The 22,100-nt window shown below is 44.3% G+C and overlaps 1 protein-coding gene across 2 annotated transcripts in view; it reads right to left on the reverse strand.

Moving 5' to 3' along the window:
* The window catches only part of LCP2 (lymphocyte cytosolic protein 2), a 326,171-nt gene extending 304,641 nt beyond the window's left edge, over positions 1-21,530 (reverse strand). Inside the window, exons 1-2 of one of the 2 annotated variants that reach the window (XM_029583581.1) lie at positions 21,307-21,530; positions 8,954-9,016 (exon numbers count right to left, since the gene is read on the reverse strand). In XM_029583581.1, the coding sequence (XP_029439441.1) occupies positions 8,954-9,016; positions 21,307-21,399 (156 nt within the window). In that variant the 5' untranslated portion in view covers positions 21,400-21,530. The remainder of the gene's footprint in view (positions 1-8,953; positions 9,017-21,306) is intronic. The other variant, XM_029583580.1, reaches the window with a different exon arrangement.
* Between the last annotated feature and the right edge of the window lie 570 nt (positions 21,531-22,100).

Consider the following 22,100-nt stretch of genomic DNA (forward strand, 5'->3'; position numbering starts at 1 on the left):
CCCCCCGTCTCCCATTAGCAAGCGATTCAGGGAGCCCTGCGACATTGATAAACCTAGGCCATAGTGTAACTATAGCATGAGTTATTTTTCCCTATATGCATCACCTTGCACTTAATCCACATTAAATTTCATCTACCATTTGGATGCCCAATTTTCCAGTCTCATAAGGTCTTCCTGCAATTTATCACAAGCTATTTGTGAATTACCGTATTTTTCGCTCCATAAGACGCACTTTTTTTCCCCCAAAGGTGGGGGGAAAATGTATGTGCGTCTTATGGAGCGAATATAAAAAAAAAACCAAACAAAAATCTAACAAACACCCCCCCCCCGACTCCCCCAAGACCTGCCGAATTAATTTCCTGCAACCCCCCACCCTCCTGACCCCCCCCAAGACCTGCCAAACGTCCCTGGTGGTCCAGCGGGGGTCCAGGAGCGGTCCGGGAACGATCTCCTGGGCATGAGCCGTCGGCTGCCAGTAAACAAAATGGCGCCGACGGCCCTATTCCCTCACTATGTCACTGAGACCGACCGCTGCTATTGGTCGGTCTCAGTGACATAGTGAGGGCATAGGGCCGTCGGCGCCATTTTGTTTACTGGCAGCCGACGGCTCACGCCCAGGAGATCGTTCCCGGACCGCTCCTGGACCCCCGCTGGACCACCAGGGACGTTTGGCAGGTCTTGGGGGGGTCAGGAGGGTGGGGGGTTGCAGGAAATTAATTCGGCAGGTCTTGGGGGGGTCAGGAGGGTGGGGGGTTGCAGGAAATTAATTCGGCAGGTCTTGGGGGGGTCAGGGGGGTGGAGGTTGTTAATTTAAAGGGATGGGGGGGGGGTTTTGGGGGTTCCCACAGAAAGAAAAATTTTCTGATCTGGGGAGTGGACCGAAATGGCCCTCCCCAGACCCGAAAACAAAATGGGGAGAAAAAAAAAAACTATGCACTCCCCTAATTTGCTCCATAAGACGCCCAGACGCAGAGCCGGTTTAGCACAATTTTTTTTTTTTTAATTTTCCCCCTCTGAATCCTAGGTGCGTCTTATGGTCAGGTGCGTCTTATGGAGCGAAAAATACGGTAACTACTCTGAATAATTTTGTATCATCTGCAAATTTGATTACCTCACTCGTATTTCTTTCCAGATCATTTATAAATATATTGAAAAGTAAGGGTCCCAATACAGATCCCTGAGGCACTCCACTGCCCACTCCCTTCCATTGAGAAAATTGCCCATTTAATCCTACTCTCTGTTTCCTGTCTTTTAGCCAGTTTGTAATCCATGTTAGGACATCTCCACCTATCCCATGACTTTTTATTTTTCCTAGAAGCCTCTCATGAGGAACTTTCTCAAATGCCTTCTGAAAATGCAAGTATACTACATCTACAAGTTCACCTTTATCCACATGTTTATTAACTCCTTCAAAAAAGTGAAGCAGATTTGTGAGGCAAGATTTGCCTTGGGTAAAGCCATGCTGACTTTGTTCCATTAAATCATGTCTTTCTATATGTTCTGTGATTTTGATGTTTAGAATACTTTCCACTATTTTTCCTGGCACTGAAGTCAGGCTAACCGGTCTGTAGTTTCCCGGATCACCCCTGGAGCCCTTTTTAAATATGGGGGTTACATTAGCTATCCTCCAGTCTTCAGGTACAATGGATGATTTTAATGACAGGTTACAAATTTTTACTAATAGGTCTGAAATTTCATTTTTTAGTTCCTTCAGAACTCTGGGGTGTATACCATCCGGTCTAGGTGATTTACTACTCTTAAGTTTCTCAGTCAGGTCTACCACATCTTCTAAGTTCACCGTGATTTGGTTCAGTCCACCTGAATCATTACCCATGAAAATCTTCTCCAGTACGGGTACCTGCCCAACATCCTCTTCAGTAAACACAGAAGAAAAGAAATCATTTAATCTTTCCGCGATGGCCTTATCTTATCTAAGTGCCCCTGTAACCCCTCGATCATCTAACGGTCCAACTGACTCCCTCACAGGCTTTCTGCTTTGGATATATTTAAATGTTTTTACTGTGAGGTTTTGCCTCTATGGCCAACTTCTTTTCAAATCTCTCTTAGCCTGTCTTATCAATGTCTTACATTTAGCTTGCTAACGTTTATGCATTATCCTATTTTCTTCTGTTGCATCCTTCTTCCAATTTTTGAATGAAAATCTTTTGGCTGAAATAGCTTCTTTCACCTCCCCTTTTAACCATGCTGGTAATCGTTTTGCCTTCTTTCCACCTTTCTTAATGTGTGGAATACATCTGGATTGTGCTTCTAGGATGGTATTTTTTAACAATGACCACGCCTCTTGCACACTTTTTACTTTTGTAGCTGCTCCTTTCATTTTTTTTCTATTTTTCTCATTTTATCAAAGTTTCCCTTTTGAAAGTTTAGCACGAGAGCTGTGGATTTGCTTACTGACCCCCTTCCAGTCATTAAATCAAATTTGATCATATTATGATCACTATTGCCAAGCGGCCCCACCACCGTTACTTCTCTCACCAAATCCTGTTCTCCACTGAGAATTAGATCTAAAATTTCTCCCTCTCTCGTCGGTTCCTGAACCAATTGCTTCATAAAGCTATCATTTATTCCATCCAGGAACTTTCTCTCTCTAGTGTGTCCTGATGATACATTTACCCAGTCAATATTGGGGTAAGTGAAGCCTCCCATTATTACCGCACTACCAATTTGATTAGCTTCCCTAGTTTCTCTTAGTCATTCTCACCATCTTGACCAGGTGGACGGTAGTATATTCCTATCACTATAGTCTTCCCCGACACACAAGGGATTTCTACCCTTAAAGATTCAATTGAGCGTTTAGTCTCGTGCAGGATGTTTATCCTGTTGGACTCTATGCCATCCCGGATATAAAGCACCACACCGCCTCCCAGCTGCTCCTCTCTGTCATTGCAATATCGTTTGTACCCCGGTATAGCACTGTCCCATTGGTTGTCCTCCTTCCACCATGTCTCTGAGATGCCAATTACGTCTATGTCATCATTCACTGCTATACATTCTAATTCTCCCATCTTACTTCTTAGACTTCTGGCATTAGCATACAAACATTTCAAAGTTTGTTTTTTGTTTGTATTTTCATTCTGCTTTTTGATAGGGATAAGTTAGAATTTTTTAGCTCAGGTGAGGTTTCAGTTTCAGGCACTTGGACTACCATTACTTCTACCAGCTGGGAACTCTACCATTTCAGCTACAAGAGTTGTGAATATCTAACATCTACCAGTCTGTCTAACCTACAGCTCCTCATTGGAAACCTGCATCGGAGCTCCCTACACCACCATTGTGGGACGGGTCTCCTCAGCCGAGGACCCAAGACTGCTGCTGCAGGAATCTACTCACTACTGCCACCTCTGGTGAACTCTACAAGCTGTATAATAAAACTATCTCTGTGTTTGTGCATCTGAGTCTAGCCTGGTACTGCAGTTCCCTGTGGGGCCCCTCCCTGTGAGAGTGGCCATCACTGCAGCACCTAAGAATCCACCAAACACCTCAAAACCATAACACTAGGCTAGCCACCTTCCCTTCCCTTCAGGTTAAACCCTCTGGTTCTACTTCAGTATAAGTCTATATAGGAAACAAAATGGCCACTAGGGGAAATGAAGAGCATATCAGTTTGGGCCAGGCAAGTACAAAGAATCTTATGGTCAAGGGTGTCAAGTGCAGAAGAAAAATCTAAAAAAAAAAACCAGAACTTGAATCATGGTCAAACACATGAAGGCCAATATTCAATTGGAGGTAGATTTTAAAAGGGCTGCACGCGGCAAAACTTGGAGATACGCGTGTGACTCGGACGCATGCGGGCCGTGCTGATTTTAAAAGGCCCGCAGCCATGTGCATATCTCCCGGTGCGCAGATAGGGCCGGATTTTAAAAGGGTTAAGCGTGCCGGGCCTAAAGCCCCGGGACGTGTGTAAGTTCCAGGGCTTGCAAAAAAGGGCGGGGGCATGGGCAATGATGTCCAGGGGTGGGGCGTGGTCAGTCTCCCGGCACAGCAGCCATATTTGCTGCTGTGCTGGGGATCGCGCGCCGGCAGGGCTGAAGCAAGTTTCAAGATTAAAAAAAAAAGTTAAAGGTAGGGGGGAAAGGGCAGGGAAGGGAAGGGAATGGAAGGTGGGGGGGGGGGGGGGGTGGTTTGGAAAGTTCCCTCCCAGGCCGCTCCGATTTCGGAGCGGCCTGGGAGGGAACGGGGGAAGGCAGCCAAATCCAGACTTGATGAAGCTGTGACCCATTCAGAAGAGAAAAGGACACTGTTTATGGGCCCTTGAGATTTCTATGCGGTTGCCACTTCCAGAGCTGATTGTGATTTGTGGAGCCCAGTCACAAAAAATGAAAGCAAGAAGTGATTTGACCATAATACTGGGGCAAGGGAAGGACCATCAATCTTCCCATTTAAGACCCACGTCTCAGAAACCCATAACAAATCTAATATGTGGCCAGCACGATGGGTAGGAGAATTAATGATCTGGGAAAACCCATGGAAATGAGAACGGAAAAAAACTCATGATAAAAACATGATAAAATGATCAAAATAATAAAATAGATTAATAAAACAGCTTCTCAGATTGTAGAGCAGCATGATGGTACAATCAGGTTTTCAGAAAGGGAAATGCTCATGAAAAATAAAATGCTTTCAGCTAGTTCTTAAAAGTACAATAACACAAAATGTTACGATTTTCATTGGGTATGCTGTTCCATACAATTGGCCCCACCACATAGAGAGTTCTCTCTCTAGTTTCATCTAAGTGAACTAGGCGTGCTGATGGAATATCTGGTTGATTACGACCTGCTGATCTAAGAACCCTTTGAGGTTTATATATGTCTTGAGCATTGCACTAACACATAAGGTGGTCTCATGACTAAGTGCTCGATGTACTAGAGTCACGATCTTAAAATGGACTCCTCCATTTTATGGGGAGCCAGTGTAAAATCTGTAAAGCTGGAGTTATATGATCATATAGCCTTGTGGTTGTGGTTATCAGCTTGTGTTTTATTTTAGAAGGTGTTGAACAGAGGCCAGATTTTAATGAAAGGTTAACTAGAGTAGTTAATGGAACAGCATTATCATCTAGTAATGCTCTCATTACTGCAATACTACATGGATAGAGAAGGTTTGGTTTGGTTCATCCTCCATCCTCCTTACAAATTGGACTATATCATAACATAGTAACATTGTAATGATGGCAGAAAAAGACCAAATGTTCCATCCAATCTCCCCAACACATTCCTTACTGTAGTAACTGCCACTCCATGCAAGTTACCCCTATGCCTTATGTTAATGGTAATAACTGCCACTCTGTGCAGGTTACCCCAAGCCTTATATTAAAGATAGTAAAATTTACAATCAAAACCAAGCAACTGTCAAACCCATAACAAAATTACTGCTCACAACATTTTTACAAGGTGAGCAGCCTTCCTGATAATTCAGACAATGCTACTTGAACATTCTTTGTGTTTGGACTTGCCCTTAGAATCAGTCCTGTGCTTTTTTCCTAATATTTGTGTATCAGTGCCCTGGATTGTAAAAGTCAGGGCCAGCATTTGTGGTCATCTAAATCCATTTCCCCTTTTTCTCTTCCCCCCCCCCCCCCCATCAAAGCAGAGAGTGATGTTGCAGTTGCATCAAAAGAATCAAGGCTAAATAGTTAAGGATGGTAATTCCCATGCCCAGTGCAAACAGTAGTAACTGCCACTCGATGCAGGTTACCCCCATGCACCCTTTTCTTCATTTCAAACCTCTAGCCACATCCATGTGCGTGTGCCAGGAACCGCGCGCATGATCCTTTTAAAATTGGTCCCACAGTGTTTATCCCATGCCTTTTGGAATTTGTATAGTTTGCACCCTTACCATCTCTTCTGGAAGGGCATCCACCACCCTCTCTGTGAAGAAATATTTTCTGATGTCGGCACTAACAATTATTAGAAATTAAATAAAGAGAAAAAAATATGATGGCTGACCCAATAAATTACTTTTTTCCATATATTACTTGAAAACGATGAAACCAGCCACTAACGTCTCAGACACTATCCCCTTGAAATCCCTCCTCTCTATCCCTACTGCCATCGCAAAACCCATAGCTGACATTATTTATTTATTTATTTATTTAACAGCTTTTATATACCAGTATTAGTAGGGACATCCTACCGGTTCACAATTGAACAAAAGAACTGAAATTACATGATAACAGGGAGGAAAAACTGGGAGGGGGTATAACTCGAGAGCAGCATTGAAGGAGAGGTTAAATACATCAAAAAGTAACTCTAGGGAAATTTAACATAAGGAATGCAAGGAAGGCAGTATCATAATATAGCAGTACCTGGCAGAGCAGGGAGTGGAGATACTATTCTGGGTAGGCACGTTTAAATAACCAGGTTTTTAACTTCTTTTTAAATTTGATGGAGCATGTGATGCTCCCTCATATCTGGTGAAGTCCCAGACTCTCTTAAACTTGCTGTTGTCAAGCCCTTCCTAAAAAAAAACCACCCTCGACCTCACTGACCCGGCAAACTACAGACCTATCTCCAAACTGCCTTTCATTTCCAAAATCCTTGAAAAGGTAGTTAACATGCAACTCACACTGACTTCCTTGAAGACCATAGTATCCTACACCCATCACAATTTGGCTTCCGTAAAGGTCGCAATACCTGAAAATCTCTTATTAGCAATTACAGACACTGTCCTCCTAGATATGGACCAAGGTAAATCGTATCTACTTGCCCTCCTTGACATCTCAACAGCTTTTGGCAGTCAACCACCAAATCCTTATCTCACGCCTAACAGAGATAGGCATCTCCGACACAGCGCTATCATGGTTCTCCTCCTATCTCACCCATAGAGAATACTTAGTAAATATTGATGTCTGAATCCTCGCGCATTCCCCTCACACAAGGTGTCTCCCAAGGATCCTCCCTATCCTCTACACTATTTAATATTTATCTTCTGCCACTCTGCAACCTACTCTCTGACCTAGGCCTAAAATTTTCCTGTACGCTGACGATGTACAAATCCTCATCCCAATTCAAAAAACCCTCAAGGAAGCCCTACTTTTCTGGGAATCCTGCCTTGCTTCTATTAACTCCCTATTATCCAACCTCACCTTGCACTAAATGCATCTAAAACTGAAATCCTTATCATCTTTAATCAACCTGAACTTGCAATACACTCCACCTTTCACCATTCTGCCTTAACTCTGACCCCTCTGCACGCTGTAAGAGACCTGAGTGTCTCACTAGACCCACGCCTAAATTTCAAACCACACATGAAGTCTCTTCTAAAGGGGGGCTTCTACAAACTCCACGTCCTTAAAAAACGTAAGCCCCTCCTCCACACCCAAGATTTCCGCATGGTTCTGCAGATGACCATCCTATCTAAACTGGACTACTGCAACTCCCTACTTTTAGGCCTCCCTTCATCCACCATTAAACCCCTACAAATACTGCAAAATGCCTTGGCAAGAATCATAACCAACACATGTAAAAGGGACCAAATCACCCCCATCCTAAAGGATTTGCACTGGCTACCCATCCCTTTCCGCATTCAATACAAAACCCTCACCATCCTACACAATACGCTTTACAAGGACAATCTCTCCTGGCTTGAGGAAATGCCATGCTTCCGTTCCTCTAGCCACCCCACCAGAACCTCCCTTGCTGGCACCCTCCACATCCCATCCCTCAAAACTGCACACCTTTCCCTCACCAGCAATAGAGCCTTCTCCATTGCTGGTCCGACCCTCTGGAACTCCCTTCCCACAGACCTCCGTCTTGAATCGTCATTACGCAACTTCAAAAAAGGTATCAAGACATGGCTTTTCAGGCAAGCCTATCTGAATGCTAACCAACCCTAGACAGCACCAAGTATACTCTTTGCTAACCTCACCTAATCAGTGCCCCCCCTGCCCTTTCGGAATCCGCCGATATTACTTACATGTGTACAGCTAACTCAGTTATATTTTGCACTTTCTCCTATGTTATGATTTTTTAGTAAGTTTTTTGTATTTATCATTATGGTTACTCTCCACTTTTTCCTCCTATCCTCGTTCCTATTTCTCTCCCTTTTTCTTACTTGCTCCCGGCCTGTTCTACGTCCCCTTTCCTGCCTGCTCCCCTCTCCCTGCTCCTTGTTCATTGTAATTTTCCTTCCTGAATTAATTGTAAACCGGCGTGATGTGTGCTACGAATGTCGGTATATTAAAAGTAAATAAATAAATAAATAAAATAAAATATTAATTAACCCAGCAGAGGGCTGGAGCAGCTATAGATGGATTAATCCTATATTCTTCCAGAAAGGATCTCATCTGTTCCAAACTGAAAAAGGAAAATGTAACACTTTGGGATAGAAATTAAAGAGGAAATTCTCAAAACTCTGCAGGTAGTTGCAAATGTCTGTGGGAACTTTTCCACATGGATTTTGCACCAGTAGTCAGAGGGAAAGCAATGCCTTACAAAGGACTCCATGGACCCTAAAGGTGAACCCAATGTTGCCGATGGACAAGTCTGGGCTTCTTACCTATCACGACACCACTAAGATACTTTCTTGTGAGATGATAAAGTTCGGTGGAGCTCTGCCAGCATTAAGTTACCAGTCACCATATTAATTTCTCTCTCTCTTACAGACACACACACATACACACACCGGCCCTGAGTTTACTTAGCTGTTATTGAATAATAATCAAAATAATAAAACTGTCTCTTTCCCCAGAAATGTTCTGAAAGGTTTCCTCTTTGACTGATACACTAACTCATATAGCACATTGAGATTTTGGTTAGGGAGGGGTACTCTATCAATCCAAAGTCTTTCCATTCCTGTAAATCAGTTCATACCAAAACATCATGCCTGGCCCTCCCAAAAATCTTTATTGCAGATGACTAGACACTGAGTATATTTTAACATAAAGATTATTAAAGAAAAAAGTAAATTAAGAACAGATAGATCTTAGACTTACCAGGAATCTAGGCCCACTTATGTTATACTTCCTAACAACATCTTCACAGTCTTTAAAGTTGATCTGTCAACAAAATGCAAAATATAAAGGTTAGTGCAGTGTGTCAGCTTGTATGACTCAGGTCAATGAAAAACAGCTATCCCTATTCACACTGGCAGACTAGGAGTAAGAGAAATTGTATGGCAGCCTACATATGTGGCTGTCCCTATTCATATCAGTGAGGAGGAGTAGTTTTCCCCTCATATGTATCTGTGTGTGTGTGTATGAGGCCATTTCCCATTCACATGTGTGAAAATACTTCTTATTCACATCAGAAGAATGATGTGACTCAGGGAGGTGTGACAGCCCCCCCCCCCCCCCACACACACTTACATCAGGGTGTGTGTGATGTCTACTCATTTACATCGGGAGTGAAACCAATCCCTATTATTCACATCATAGGGGTGAGACTGCCTAGCTTTCAAATCATGGAAGGATGACAGCCTCCAATTCATATCAGGGGTGTGTGACTACTTCCGATTCATTTGAGGGGCTGTATCTGATTCCTATTTATATCAGAGGGACGACTGCCCCCTAATTAAATCAGAGAAATGAAATTGCCCCCATTTACACCAGAAGGACTGTAACTCCTCCCATTTATATTAGAGAAGTGAGACAGCTCTACGTTCACAACAGGGGGTGTAAAGCCTCCCCATTTATATCAGAAAGATGAGACTGCCCCTATTCACACCAAAGATACCAGACTGCCCAACTTCTGATCAGAGAGCTGTGACAGCCTCCCAGTAAATCTGAAACTGTAGACGGTGTGGACAGACTTGGACGATAACCGTAAGTAAAATTCATGTGATTGTATGAGTAAGACTTGCAATTGATCCAGTGGAATTTACCAGATTTTGCATACCTTCATGCAGCACTTACAGGATATTGTTTGGCCCCTATTACGCACTTAGGAAAGTGTAGGAGAAAGGTTCTGGAAACCTAATTTAAGATTTTAGGTAGAAAGTTAGAAACCAGAACCTCCAGGGTAGCATTATCAAAAGTGCTCCCCATTCCACGTGCAGGGCCCCAAAGGTAGGCAGAGCTCCAATGTGTGGATGAGACGATGGTGCAGAGAATAGGGTTTTAGGTTTGTTAGCACCTGGGCATCATTTTGGGGAAGGGGGGCCTTCTTCCAAAAGGAAAGGCTCCACCTTATCCAGAGTGGAAGCAGGCAGCTGGCACTAGCATTTAAAAAGGAGAAAGTGCAGCTTTTACACTAGATTAGGGTTCCCAACTGTCCAGTTTTGGACCAGACAGCCAGATTTTCAGGCATTCTGTACAGTGTCCAGTCAGAAGTACCAACCAGACTCTAAATGTCCAGTTTTGCAGGTGGATCCTCCTTTTTCCCACAGCCTCTTAGAGGAAGAGAAAGGCAGGTCAAAGCCTATTGGAGGAGAGCTGTGCTGTATCCCTGCCCCCTTTCCCATGCTGTGATTGGACAGCATAGGGAGAGAAGGTGGTGCACAGCACAGCCCTCAGTGCCCAGTAGTTCTGCAGATACACTGTTTAGGCAGTTCACTGACAGGATCTAACATTTATGCAAATGAGGGGGTACCATTCCCCTACCCCCCAGTCCTCAAGTGTCCAGTCCTAGTCTATGGAAAAGTTGGCAACCCTACACTAGATGACAGGGAAAAACCAACAATCACTCTGGAGTTCATGGTTCGGAATGATGTATCTTTGAAGGATACTAAGAGACAGGGAAATTAGGGCATCACAGTAGATAGGTTGCAATAAATGCTAAAGTGGACCATTGTGCCTTTAAGTAAAGTGCAGAAAGATTCTGAATTACCCTTCTCAACTGATGATCAGATTGTTAATACAAAAAAACATACTTTGAAATGTCTGTATGCAAATGCTAGAAGTTTAAAAAATAAGATGGGAGAATTAATGTATAGCACTGGATGAAGCGATATATATCATTGGCATCTGAGAGACCTAGAGGGCAGGCAAGGACTGGAGGAGGCAGGCTGGACTGCAAAGCAGGAAAAAGATGGACTGGATTGTAGGACTGGAACAGGCAAGGCTGGACTGGACTGCAGGACTGGAACAGGCAAGGCTGGACTGGAGTGTAGGGATGGAAAAGGCATGGCTGGGCCATGGATACAAGGAAAGACACAGGACTGAACTAGACATTTACTGAGGCAGGGGTGAGGCAGGACAAGACAAGGACAGAACTCATGAACAAGGAACACTGAACTTAAAGGCCTGAAGACACATTGAGATAAGGAGACCTGAATAGGCCAGTAAGGCCTGAAAAGGCCATAGAGAAAGGGAAGGCCTAGAAAGGCCATAGAGCTAGAGAAGGCCTAGGTAGGCCACAAAGCAATGAGCAAGAAGACTGGATTTCAGAAGGGAAAATTTGAGAAACTGAGAAAAATAGTTTAACAAAATTGAAAGGTTGAACTACAAAGGTAAAAAGTGGGCAACAGGCTTGGACATTGTTAAAAAATAGCATCCTAGAAGCACAATCCATCTGTATTTCTCACATTACGAAAGGTAGAAGGAAGGTCAAGCGATTGCCAGCATGGCTAAAAAGAGAGGTGAAAGACGCTACGGGGCGGATTTTAAAAGGATTACGCGCATAATATACACGTATAACCCTTTTAAACCCCTCCTGTGCGTGCCGAGCCTATTTTGCATAGTCTCGGCCACACGCGCAAGCCCCAGAACGCACGTATGTCCCGGGGCTCGAAAAAAGGGGCGGGGCGGGGATGGTCTGGGGTGGGGGCGTGGCCAGAAGCCGTCGAAGGCCCGCTAGGCCGGGGGATCGTGCGCTGGCACTTGGCTGGCACGCGCAACCTACGCCTGCCCAGAGGTAGGCACAACTTAAATAATAAAGGTGGGGGGGATTTAGGTAGGGCTGGGGGGCAGGTTAGATAGGGGAAGGGAGGGGAAGGTGGGGGGAGCGAAAGGAAAGTTCCCTCTGTTGCGATCCTGCCCGTGAGGAGCGCGGGCAGGCTCTTACCCCACGCGGCCAGTCGGGCCGCTGACACTGTTTTCTTCGCGGCAGGCCTGCCGCCGCCGCCAGGTCCCTTCCTGGCTGCCTCCAGCCCTGCGTGGCAGGGTCGGGCCACCAGGAGCTCCTTCGGGCGGCTGGGCCAGCTGCCACCGCTCCGGTGTTCCCCAACGCACTGCAGGCTTCCCGGGGTCTTCTGCCGGCAGGGAGGGCGTCCCTGCCGGTGCCTGCTTCAGCCCGGGTCCTTGGTCAGGCAGGGAGGCCGTCCCTGTCGGTGCCTGCAGTCTTCGGTTCCCTCCAGCCAGCCTCTGACTCCGCTTCAGCTCACAGCCTGCCTCCGACTCCGGTTAGCTTCTGACTCCGCTTCAGCCTGCAGCCAGCCTCTGACTCCGGTCTGCTTCCGACTCCGGTCTGCTTCCGACTCCGCTTCAGCTCGAAGCCTGCCTCAGTCTCCGGGTTGCTTCTGACTCCGCTTCAACCTGCAGCCAGCTTACCTTCTGCCTTCCTGCTTCAGTCTTCGCGGCTGGGAGCCGCTAGCAGCCTGCCACCTTTCCACCTTCAAAGCAGCCCTGCTCCGCGGCCTGCCTGACTCCCTTGGATTGTCCACGTGGTCGGGAGGACGCCGTCAGCTTCCAGCTTGTCTCTTCAGCTTCTTAGGGCACGGGCGCGCGCCCCTTTACTCCTCTTCAAGGGCCAGCTAGGTGTGGGCCCCTGCTGGCTCCTCCCAGGGCGTTGTCATCATCAGCCCTACTAAAGGGCCCAGCTTCCAGTCTAACGTTGCCTTCGCAAGGAGTTGGTCACTCCTGGGAGTCTACCATCCTTGCTCCAGGAGTTGTCCGTGTTCCAGCCTTCTGCAAAGTCCAGTGTTCCTCGTTCTCTGTTGGAGCTCCTCGTCTCGTCTGATGTCTACCTGCTGTTCCAGTCCTGATGTCTGCTTGATGTTCCAGCCCTGATGTTTGCCTGTCTATGTTCCTGCCCTTGGCCTGTCTTCCAATCTGATCCCGTGTTCCAGTCCAGTTGATGCCTTGCCTTGCCTTTGGCTGCCGGTGTGCAGCAAACCCCGCTTCAGGCTGCCGGTGTGCAGCAAACCTTGCTTCAGGCTGCCGGTGTGCAGCAATCCCTGCTTCAGGCTGCCGGTGTGCAGCAAACCCCGCTTCAGGCTGCCGGTGTGCAGCAACCTGCTTCTGCCCTGTTCCTGAATCTCCTGAAAGCTAGCACCTCGTTTCTGTTCTTCAAGATGTCCTGGTGCCTCGCGGCAAGCCATGTCGTGGTCCGTGACCAGCCCCGTGGGCGGGCTGAGTAGGGCGCTTCGTGATGCACGCCATGCACCTCGTTCCTGAATCTGTGAGAAAGCCTTACCCTATTCCTGAACTCTCTGAAAGCCTGGTATCCTGCGGCAACCTCTGTCGTGGTCCGTGACCAGCCCCACGGGTGGGCTGTGTAGGGTGCTCCATGTTGCCAGTCTCGTACCTCACCCTAGACTCTCCTGTATGCATCATACCTCATTCCTGACTCCACGTCTTCACCTTCAGTACCTTGCTTCTGAGTCTACGTCAGTACGTCCAGTACCTTGTCTCTGAGTCCTCGTCTACACTTCCAGTACCTTGCTTCTGAGTCTACGTCAGCACGTCCAGTATCTTGTCTCTGAGTCCTCGTCTGCACTTCCAGTACCTGTGCCTGAGTCTACGTCTGCACTTCCAGTATCTCGTTTCTGAGTCTCGTCTGCATCCATGTTCCAGTCCTTGCTGCCCTGGCCTCCATCCGGCCTGCCGCTTCATGCCGTACCCTGCGGCAGGTCCGAAAGGGCTGGGAACGGTCGGAGGACTGTTCACAAGACCAACATAGCATTGTTGGGTCTTCCGAAGCGTGCAGGCTCGGAGGAGGGCCTGTCTTCCAGTCTTCACTCCAGCTTGCTTCCGTCTAGCCCATGCTCGGGCATGCCATGCCTCCCGCGGCACTTCTTCAGACTCTCTGGCGTCGAGCCGCGGCCCAAGGGCACACACCTCTCCCAGGAGTGGGATCGCTCTCCGAGCGCTCCGCAACACCCTCCGAGGCCGCTTCGATTTCGGTGCGGCCTTAGAGGGAACGGGGAAAGCCATCGGGGCTCCCCTAGGGCTCGGCGCGTGCGAGGTGCACAAGTGTGCACCCCCTTGCATGCGCCGACCCTGGATTTTATAACATGCGTGCGGCTGCGTGCACATGTTATAAAATTGGGTGTAGATTTGTGCGTGCCGGGCTGCACGCACAAATCTACGCCCACCCGTAGGTTCGAAAATCTTGCCCTATTTTATCCAAAAGATCTTCATTCAAAAATTAGAAGATGGATCCATCAGAAGAAAATAGGATTAAGCATAAGCATTGGCAAGTTAAATGTAAGACATTAATAAGACAGGCTAACAGACAATTTGGCCATAGAGCCAAAACTAACAGTAAAATCTTTTTAAAATATATACGAAGCAGAAAGTCTGCGAGGGAGTCAGTTGGACCGTTAGATGATCGAGCGGTTATTTATTTTATTTATTTAAAGTCTTTTCTATACCGTCGCTAAGTTATATACCATCGCAACGGTTTACAAGTAGGCACATAAGTAAGTTTGGAGTAAGCGTACTATAGTATATTCTAACAGGTGCCATTAAGTTTCGGTTACATTAAATCATAAAAATAGTACAAATGTTTAGTAATGTAGGTTCTGGCCAGGTGTACCTAGAAGGTACTTTTACAGGTCAAAAAATCACATTTACTGTGTTATATTATTACATTCATTGTGTACTCAATTTGTTAAAATATTGTAATGCACATTTATGAGAATAGTGCTGTGTGCCGGTTAAAGGAGTACTTAGAGAAGCAATTTCTTTGCTTCGATGTTTACTGAAGAAGATGTTGGGGAGATACCCGTTCCGGAGATGGTTTTCAAGAGTGATGATTCAGATGAACTGAATGATTCGCAGAATTTATTTATTTATTTATTTGTTGAGTTTTATATACCGTCATTCGGTAAAGCCATCATAACGGTTTACAAAATTTAAATTGTAACTCTCTTAACAATTGTGGAAAAAGTATAACAATGTGCATATTAAACAGAGGTTAAACATTTCAAGTCCAGAAAGTATCATTATGTGGGAGGAGGAGGGATTGTTTGTTCTGGTTGGAGAGAAGTTATTCTGAGGTGTTTGGATGAAAGTTCGATTGGGAGTTAGGATGTTCAGAAGTATGAAGGTCAGTGTAGAATTTGTGAAACAACAATGTTTTTAGGTCTTTTTGAACGTTTTGAGGTTGGGTTGGGTTCTCAGATCTTTAGGTAGGGAGTTCCAAAATTTAGGGGAGGCGATGGAAAAGGCTCTTTCTCTTGTTGTTGTTAGATGCGCATCTCTGATGGGGGGATGTTTAAGCATCCTGAGTTGTTTGAAAGTAGGTTTCTTTGAGGATTCGGGGGGGTTATGTTTAAGCCATTTAGTCCTTGATGATCATTATTTAGAATTTTATGAATGATGGTCATTGATTTGTGTTCGATGCGTGCTTTAATTGGGAGCTAATTAAGTGAGATCAATATGGGTGTTATGTGTTCATTTCTTTTTTGTTCCTGTCAGAACTCTGGCTGCTGAGTTCTGCAGAATCTTGAGCGGTTTGAGGTTTGAATAAGGTATTCCAAATAGTAAGGAGTTGCAGTAGTCGAAGGTGGAGAAAATGAGTAGTTGTAAGACTGTTCTGAAATCATAAGGGTTAAGAAACGGTTTTAAGTGTCTTAAGGTTAGAAGTCTGTGATATCCTTCTTTAGTTTTATTTGATATGTGGTTCTTAAATGAAAGTTCTTTACCGATGATAATTCCAATGTTCCTGGTGTGGGTGGTGGAGAGTATAGAGTTCATTTGTTTGTCAAGTAAAGACAGGGATGGCGGAGTTGGATTGGGTTTTTTGTCCATGAGTATTATTTCAGTTTTGTCTATGTTGATTTGAGCTTCAGAGAATTTAGGAGATGTTTAATTGAGATAACTAGAGTTGAGATTTTCTTGTAGGTGTCTTCGATCGAATTTTGGATGGGAATTAGAAGTTGAATGTCGTCGGCGTAATTGGCAGATGGGGAGAAGGTATATGTTAAATAGGGTGGCGGATAACGCTGATCCCTGGGGAACTCCAGTGTTGAGGTTGATCTTTTTGGATGGGCTGTTATTGATTAAAACTTGGTAGGTTCTGTCAGATAAATAGGAAGAGAACCATTGTAGGGTGGTGTCAGTTAAGCTGATTTGAGTCAGTCATTGTAACAGTATATTGTGGTTTACTGTGTCGAAAGCAGCTGAGAGATCAAGGAGGATGAGTAGGTATTTTTCACCTTTCTCGAAGCCTCTTAGTATTATGTCATTTAAATCATTTTAAATCACATAATTCTTTAAATCTCATACATTCTTTAAATCACATAATTCTTTAAATCACATAATTCGAAGCCTCTTAGTATTATGTCATTTAAATCATTTTAAATCACATAATTCTTGTAATGTACCCCACCATACTTCGGTTAAGATACTATGTTAAAGTTCCTTTCATTTTTCCTCTTGCTCCCAGTTGTACTCATCCCTGTTTTATTGTAACTGTAACTATTTTATGTTTAGCACCTATTATTTATTTCGTTCATTGTTCCTTTTCTCACTCCACTGTTTATTGTAAACTGGCATGATGTGATTCTCTCACGAATGCCGGTATAGAAAAAACTAAAATAAATAAATAAATAAATAAATTTAGTGAGAGGAGAGATTCTGTGTTTAGGTTTTTTCTGAATCCATATTGAGTTGGAGGTAGAATGTTGTTTGTTTCAAGATAGTCGTCAAGTTGGGTGTGTACAACTTTTTCAATGGTTTTGGCTATGAACAATAGGTTTGAGATGGGGCAATAGTTCGTGAAGATTTCAGGATCTAAGTTGTTCTTTTTTAGAATAGGTTTGATAACTGCAGATTTGAGGCATTTGGGGTAATTACCTTCAGTCAGGGAATTACTTTCAGAATGATGAATCCAGCAAAAAAGGAAGCGGGGGGGGGGGGGGGGCGGGCCTGCGAAAGGCCGCAGCTGTTCACACCATGGCGGTGCGGCCAGCTGCAGCATTTCGCACAAATAGCGCCACCGTAAAAGGTGGTGCTATTTGCTGCAGTACTGCCAGCGATAATATTCCCTCACATTATCGCCGGCAGCGGTGCTGTGGCTGACTCCTCCCCTCCCAGCCCTAACTCCTCCCCTCCAGCTTTGCATCCTACCGCACGCGAAAATAACCCCCTTAGATAGAAAAGGTTTAATGGGACATAGCCAGCATGGATTTACCCAAGGGAAGTATTGCCTCACAAATCTACATTTTTTTGAAGGGGTGAATAAGCATGTGGATAAAGCTAAGCCGGTACATGTAGTGTATTTGGATTTTCAGAAGGCGTTTGACAAATTTCCTCATGAGAGGCTCCTAAGAAAACAAAAAAGTCATGGGATAGGTTGCAGTGTCCTTTTGTGGATTACAAGCTGGTTAAAAGACAGGAAACAGAGAGTAGGATTAAATGGTCTGTTTTCATAGAGGCAAAAGTGGCAAAAGTTAAACAGTGGAGTGCCTCAGGGATCTGTACTTGGACTGGTGCTTTTTAATATATTTATAAATGAGTGAATTTGCGGATGACACAAAATTATGCAGAGTAGTTTAATCTCAAGCAGAGTGTAATAAATTGCAGGCGGACCTTGCAAGACTGGAAGATTGGGCTTCCAAATGGCAGATTAAATTTAATGTGGACAAGTATACATTGATGCATATAGGGAAAAATAACCCTTGCTGTAGTTACACAATGTTAGGTTCTATCTTAGGAGTTACCACCCAGGAAAGAGTTCTATGCATCATAGTGGATAATATTGGTTCTGAGTCTTCCTCCCTGGAGTTTCAAATCGTGATCCCTAGTGCTACAGATTTTTTTTTTTCCAACGGAAAAGGTTTGTTGTTGGCCATGGATCATTAAAACCTTTCAAGTATCTGAAAGTCTGTATTATATCACCCCTGCTCCTCCTCTCCAGGGTATACATATTTAGATTCTTCAATCTCTTCTCATAAGTCCAGAGAAGGGCGACCTTTTTGGTCGCCCTTCTCTGGACTGCCTCCACCCTGTCTCTGTCCCTTTGGAGATATGGTCTCCAGAACTGAACACAGTACTCCAGGTGAGGCCTCACCAAGGCCCTGTACAAGGGGATCATCACTTCCTTTCTCTTACTAGATATTCCTCTCTCTATGCAGCCCAGCATTCTTCGAGAAAACTGGATGACCAGAAAGCAAAGGAAATAAAGTTCAGAAGGCCACAGGGCAACAAGGGGAGGGCAAGGAGCCAAGATAGATTCAATGTGAAGGCATCAAAGCAGGGAATAAACAGGGTTATGTAGGACTGAGGCTTTTGTGTGGTGCAGGCAAGGAGGAGGAGCTTGGCAAGGCTGAAAAGCTGGCATACTAAGGATACCTGGTGGTGAGGAGCCAGCACCACAAGGTGAGTACTGAGGAGTTGACGTGTATAGCATGGAATGGAGCTCCGAGGAGACCTCTGCCTCCCCACTCTGCCGGTGGGGAGGCAGATGGTCAGGGTACACCCTGGTCAGAAAAAGGATCTAGGCATCAACATTGATAATACGTTGAAATCTTCTGTTAAATGTGCAGCAGCCAAGAAAGCAAATTGAATGCTAGTGATTATTAGGAAAGTAATGGAGAATAAAACAGAGAATATCATAATGCCTCTGTATTGCTCCATGATTTGACCTCATCTTGATTATTGTGTGTAGTCCTGGTCACCACATCTCAAAAAAGACCTAGCAGAATTATAAAAGGTACAGAGATGGATGACCAAAATGATAAAGGGGATGGAACGATTTCACTATGAAGAAAGGCTAAAGAGGTTAGGACTCTTCAGCTTGGAGAAGATCCATCTGAGGGGAGATATGATAGAGGTTTATAAAATAACAAGTGGAGTGGAACGAGTAAATGTTAATCAGTAGGTTACTCTTTCAAAAAGTACAAAGACTATGAGATACACAATGACATTACTGGGTAATACATTTAAAACTAATAAGAGAAATATTTTTTTTACTCAATGCATAATTAAGTTTTGGAATTCATTGCCAGAGATTGGGGTTTAAAGCTATAAGTGTAGCTGTGTTTAAAAATGGTTTGGACAAGTTTCTGGAGGAGAAATCTATAAACCATTATTAAGGTGGAGTTGCAGAATCCACTGCTTATTCTTGGGATAAGCAGCTTGGAATTTATCTGTCCCTTGGGATCCTGTCAAGTACTTGTGACCTGGCTTGGCCACTGTTGGAAACAGTATTCTGAGCTGAATTACCCTTGAACCGACCCAGTATGGCAAGTCTTATGTTCTTGAAAGGATAGGGAATAAGGAGGAAGGGGTGTGAATACCTGAATGTATATCAATAAACTATCATATACTGTTAGCTTTCAAGCTTTTTCTATTTAACTTTAATTTGCGTTTTTGAAAGAACTGTCAAACAGGTAGGTTTGCCAACTGTCCATTTTTTTCTCCAGATAATACAGATGTTAAAGGGCCTAACAGGAAGCCAGAATGAGGGGTAAAATGTCTGGATTTTAGCCCTTCAGGTACAGATGCAGTTAGGGGCCTGCCATTCCAGTTATCTGCAGAGTACTGCTCCTCTAGCTTGGCACCGGTGCCTACAACTAAATATTGCCACCCGCACAGTCTCTCATGCAGTGCACAGTTCAAACATCAGCACTTTGTCATGTGCAGGGCTCTGTAGCTTGCATGGTTCAGTCAGCTTGTTTGGGAAATTAGGAACTGCACCATGAGAAGCTAGAGCATAAAAGCAGCAGTAGCGAGGTACTCCCAGCCTAAAAGATATGCCGGAAGCTGCAGCTGTGGTCTGGCCCTACTGGACGAAGAGAGAGGTGGAGAAGCAGTGGCCAGGTTGAGCCCCAGACAAAGAGAGGAGCCAGAGCATCAGCAGTGGCAGGACCTGCGAGGCCAAAGAGGGGAGCAGTGTCATCCCCACAAATGGAAGAGAGGAGGCATCTCAATGCCACGCAGGCCCAAGGTGGAGGCTGCTGCTGGTGGTGCCTTCACATTCTGTGGGGGCAGAGTGAGTGTGTGAGTGGAGAAAATGTTTGTGTGTGTTTGGGAGGGGGAGAAAGTCTCTCTCCCCAGCCCCAAAAACACATACATACAAGCTTTCTCTCCCCCCCCCCTTCCTACAGAAAAGAATAACTTTTTATAAAGTCAAAAGTTATTTGTACCTCTCCTAATATATCAGAATGACTTCTGTTTGGTGAAATATGGAGGCCTGCAGCAAAATCCTGCACAGGAGTGAATCTCTCTGGGAAAAAGCTGTATATCTCTTGCGCAAGACTAGATATCTTTTAAGCAGCACACCATAAATTGCAGAAGGACAAATATCTCCAGATATCAAACCATATTGTTAAACTGAGGCCTAAGGCCTTTCTTAACCAAGGATTTTACCCTAAATAATTTAACTTCATTGTTCAGTCTCAAAGATGTGTGTTTCTTGTGGAGGTACTAATTCCTTTCTCAGTAATTTCTAGGAAGCTTTCCTGACTTCTGTCTCACCTTGTCTGCATTATAGATATATTAGTTATATATTTCAAAATAAAGCTATGCAATTCTTGTTCTAGGCCTGAATGAGTGAATAGTCCAAAGTTCATGCCATGTGTGGGACTGCATCCCCTGAGTGCTTGAAATTTGCTGGCCAGTTTAGTCTGTACTGCCTAGTTCCATCCTACACCCTTGCTAAGAAATAATAAATTTATATTGTTCACAGAGCTCACATAGACATTCAGAAATTAATACAGCCCCTATCCCCAACTGCAAATGTCCCTCCAGTTCCCAGGATTTCATTGACATGTGTAGAGTCTGAACATAGTTTCTCAATCATATTTCAAAATGCTTCTGATATGTTAATATACTTTTGTTTGGAAACTGAGACTGTACTTGTATTTAAAACATCAGATAAATCAAATAAGGTGTTACACAATGCCTGCTAGGAGGCTGATAGCTGCTCACTATACTCAGACATTAGGATAATCTATCTGTATGAATTAATCTGGATTCACTACATGCACATGTCTAATAGGCAGTTCAATATGTCTAATACTAATTTTGTGTTTCTTTATCATACAAAATACTAAAAGCAAACCAATGAACATCTAAAATGTAAAAGAGGCAGGTCAAGGCAGTGAAAGCGAGTCACATGATAATTTCACTTCTGTGTAAGATAGCCACTAAAAGTAGCCCTGAAAACTTTTTGTTTCAGCTTTAATAGATATTTCTCTGAGATAAAAATGTGCTTTAACAATTTATATTATTGCACTTACCATTTTAAAATAATCTGCCAATGCATCAGGACCCCATGTCATTACTTCTGATCTGTTTGATACATTTCGGAAATCCATTGTTGTTTTATTCATAAAGTAAAAATGTTCATATAAATAATCTGAAAAACCTTCTCTTGGTTTCAGTGCACTTGCCAAGAGTGCTGTTTCTGCCCAAAATATCAGTAATCTCTCTGCTTGGAATTATGATGCAGATGTATCCAACTACGCAGCTACTTCCTGTTGCTGCACACTGTTCTCTTCTCAGAAAACCAGTCATAGTCTGCTGGCTTCCTGTACCACTTCCTTTACTGGCTCTAAATAAGTAAACAAGAGAGCGTGGTGGGGAGTACAAACTTCAGAAAAAAGGTTATGGGTATCGGCTACTATGATAATATATTTCAAAAGTATTATGGAAGCACTGCTAGGCTGCCCTCCTGTTTAACAACATGTAAAATGAATCAGGCAGTTATCTATGTTGATCAACACTCATAAAGGTGAATTTTAAAAGCCCGGCACACGCAAAAATCAGGAGATATGCACCCATGTAGGACATTTTGCACCCAGCGGATTTTAAAAGCAGCCTATATGAGTGTGCATCTCCCACTGTGCGCACATCCCACTCTGATTCAAAAAGGGGCATGGTCTGGGGGCAGCATGGGCGAACTGTGAGTGTTCTAGGGCAGGACCAAGAGATATGCACATAAGTACTTATGTGCCTGGGCATGCACCCAGGTCCTGCGCCACATAAGTATACTTCTGCTATGGAGGAGATGTAACTTAAAAAAAACAAACAA

This window comes from Rhinatrema bivittatum, chromosome 18 (genome assembly GCF_901001135.1).
Source record: "Rhinatrema bivittatum chromosome 18, aRhiBiv1.1, whole genome shotgun sequence".
Lineage (NCBI taxonomy): Eukaryota > Metazoa > Chordata > Amphibia > Gymnophiona > Rhinatrematidae > Rhinatrema > Rhinatrema bivittatum.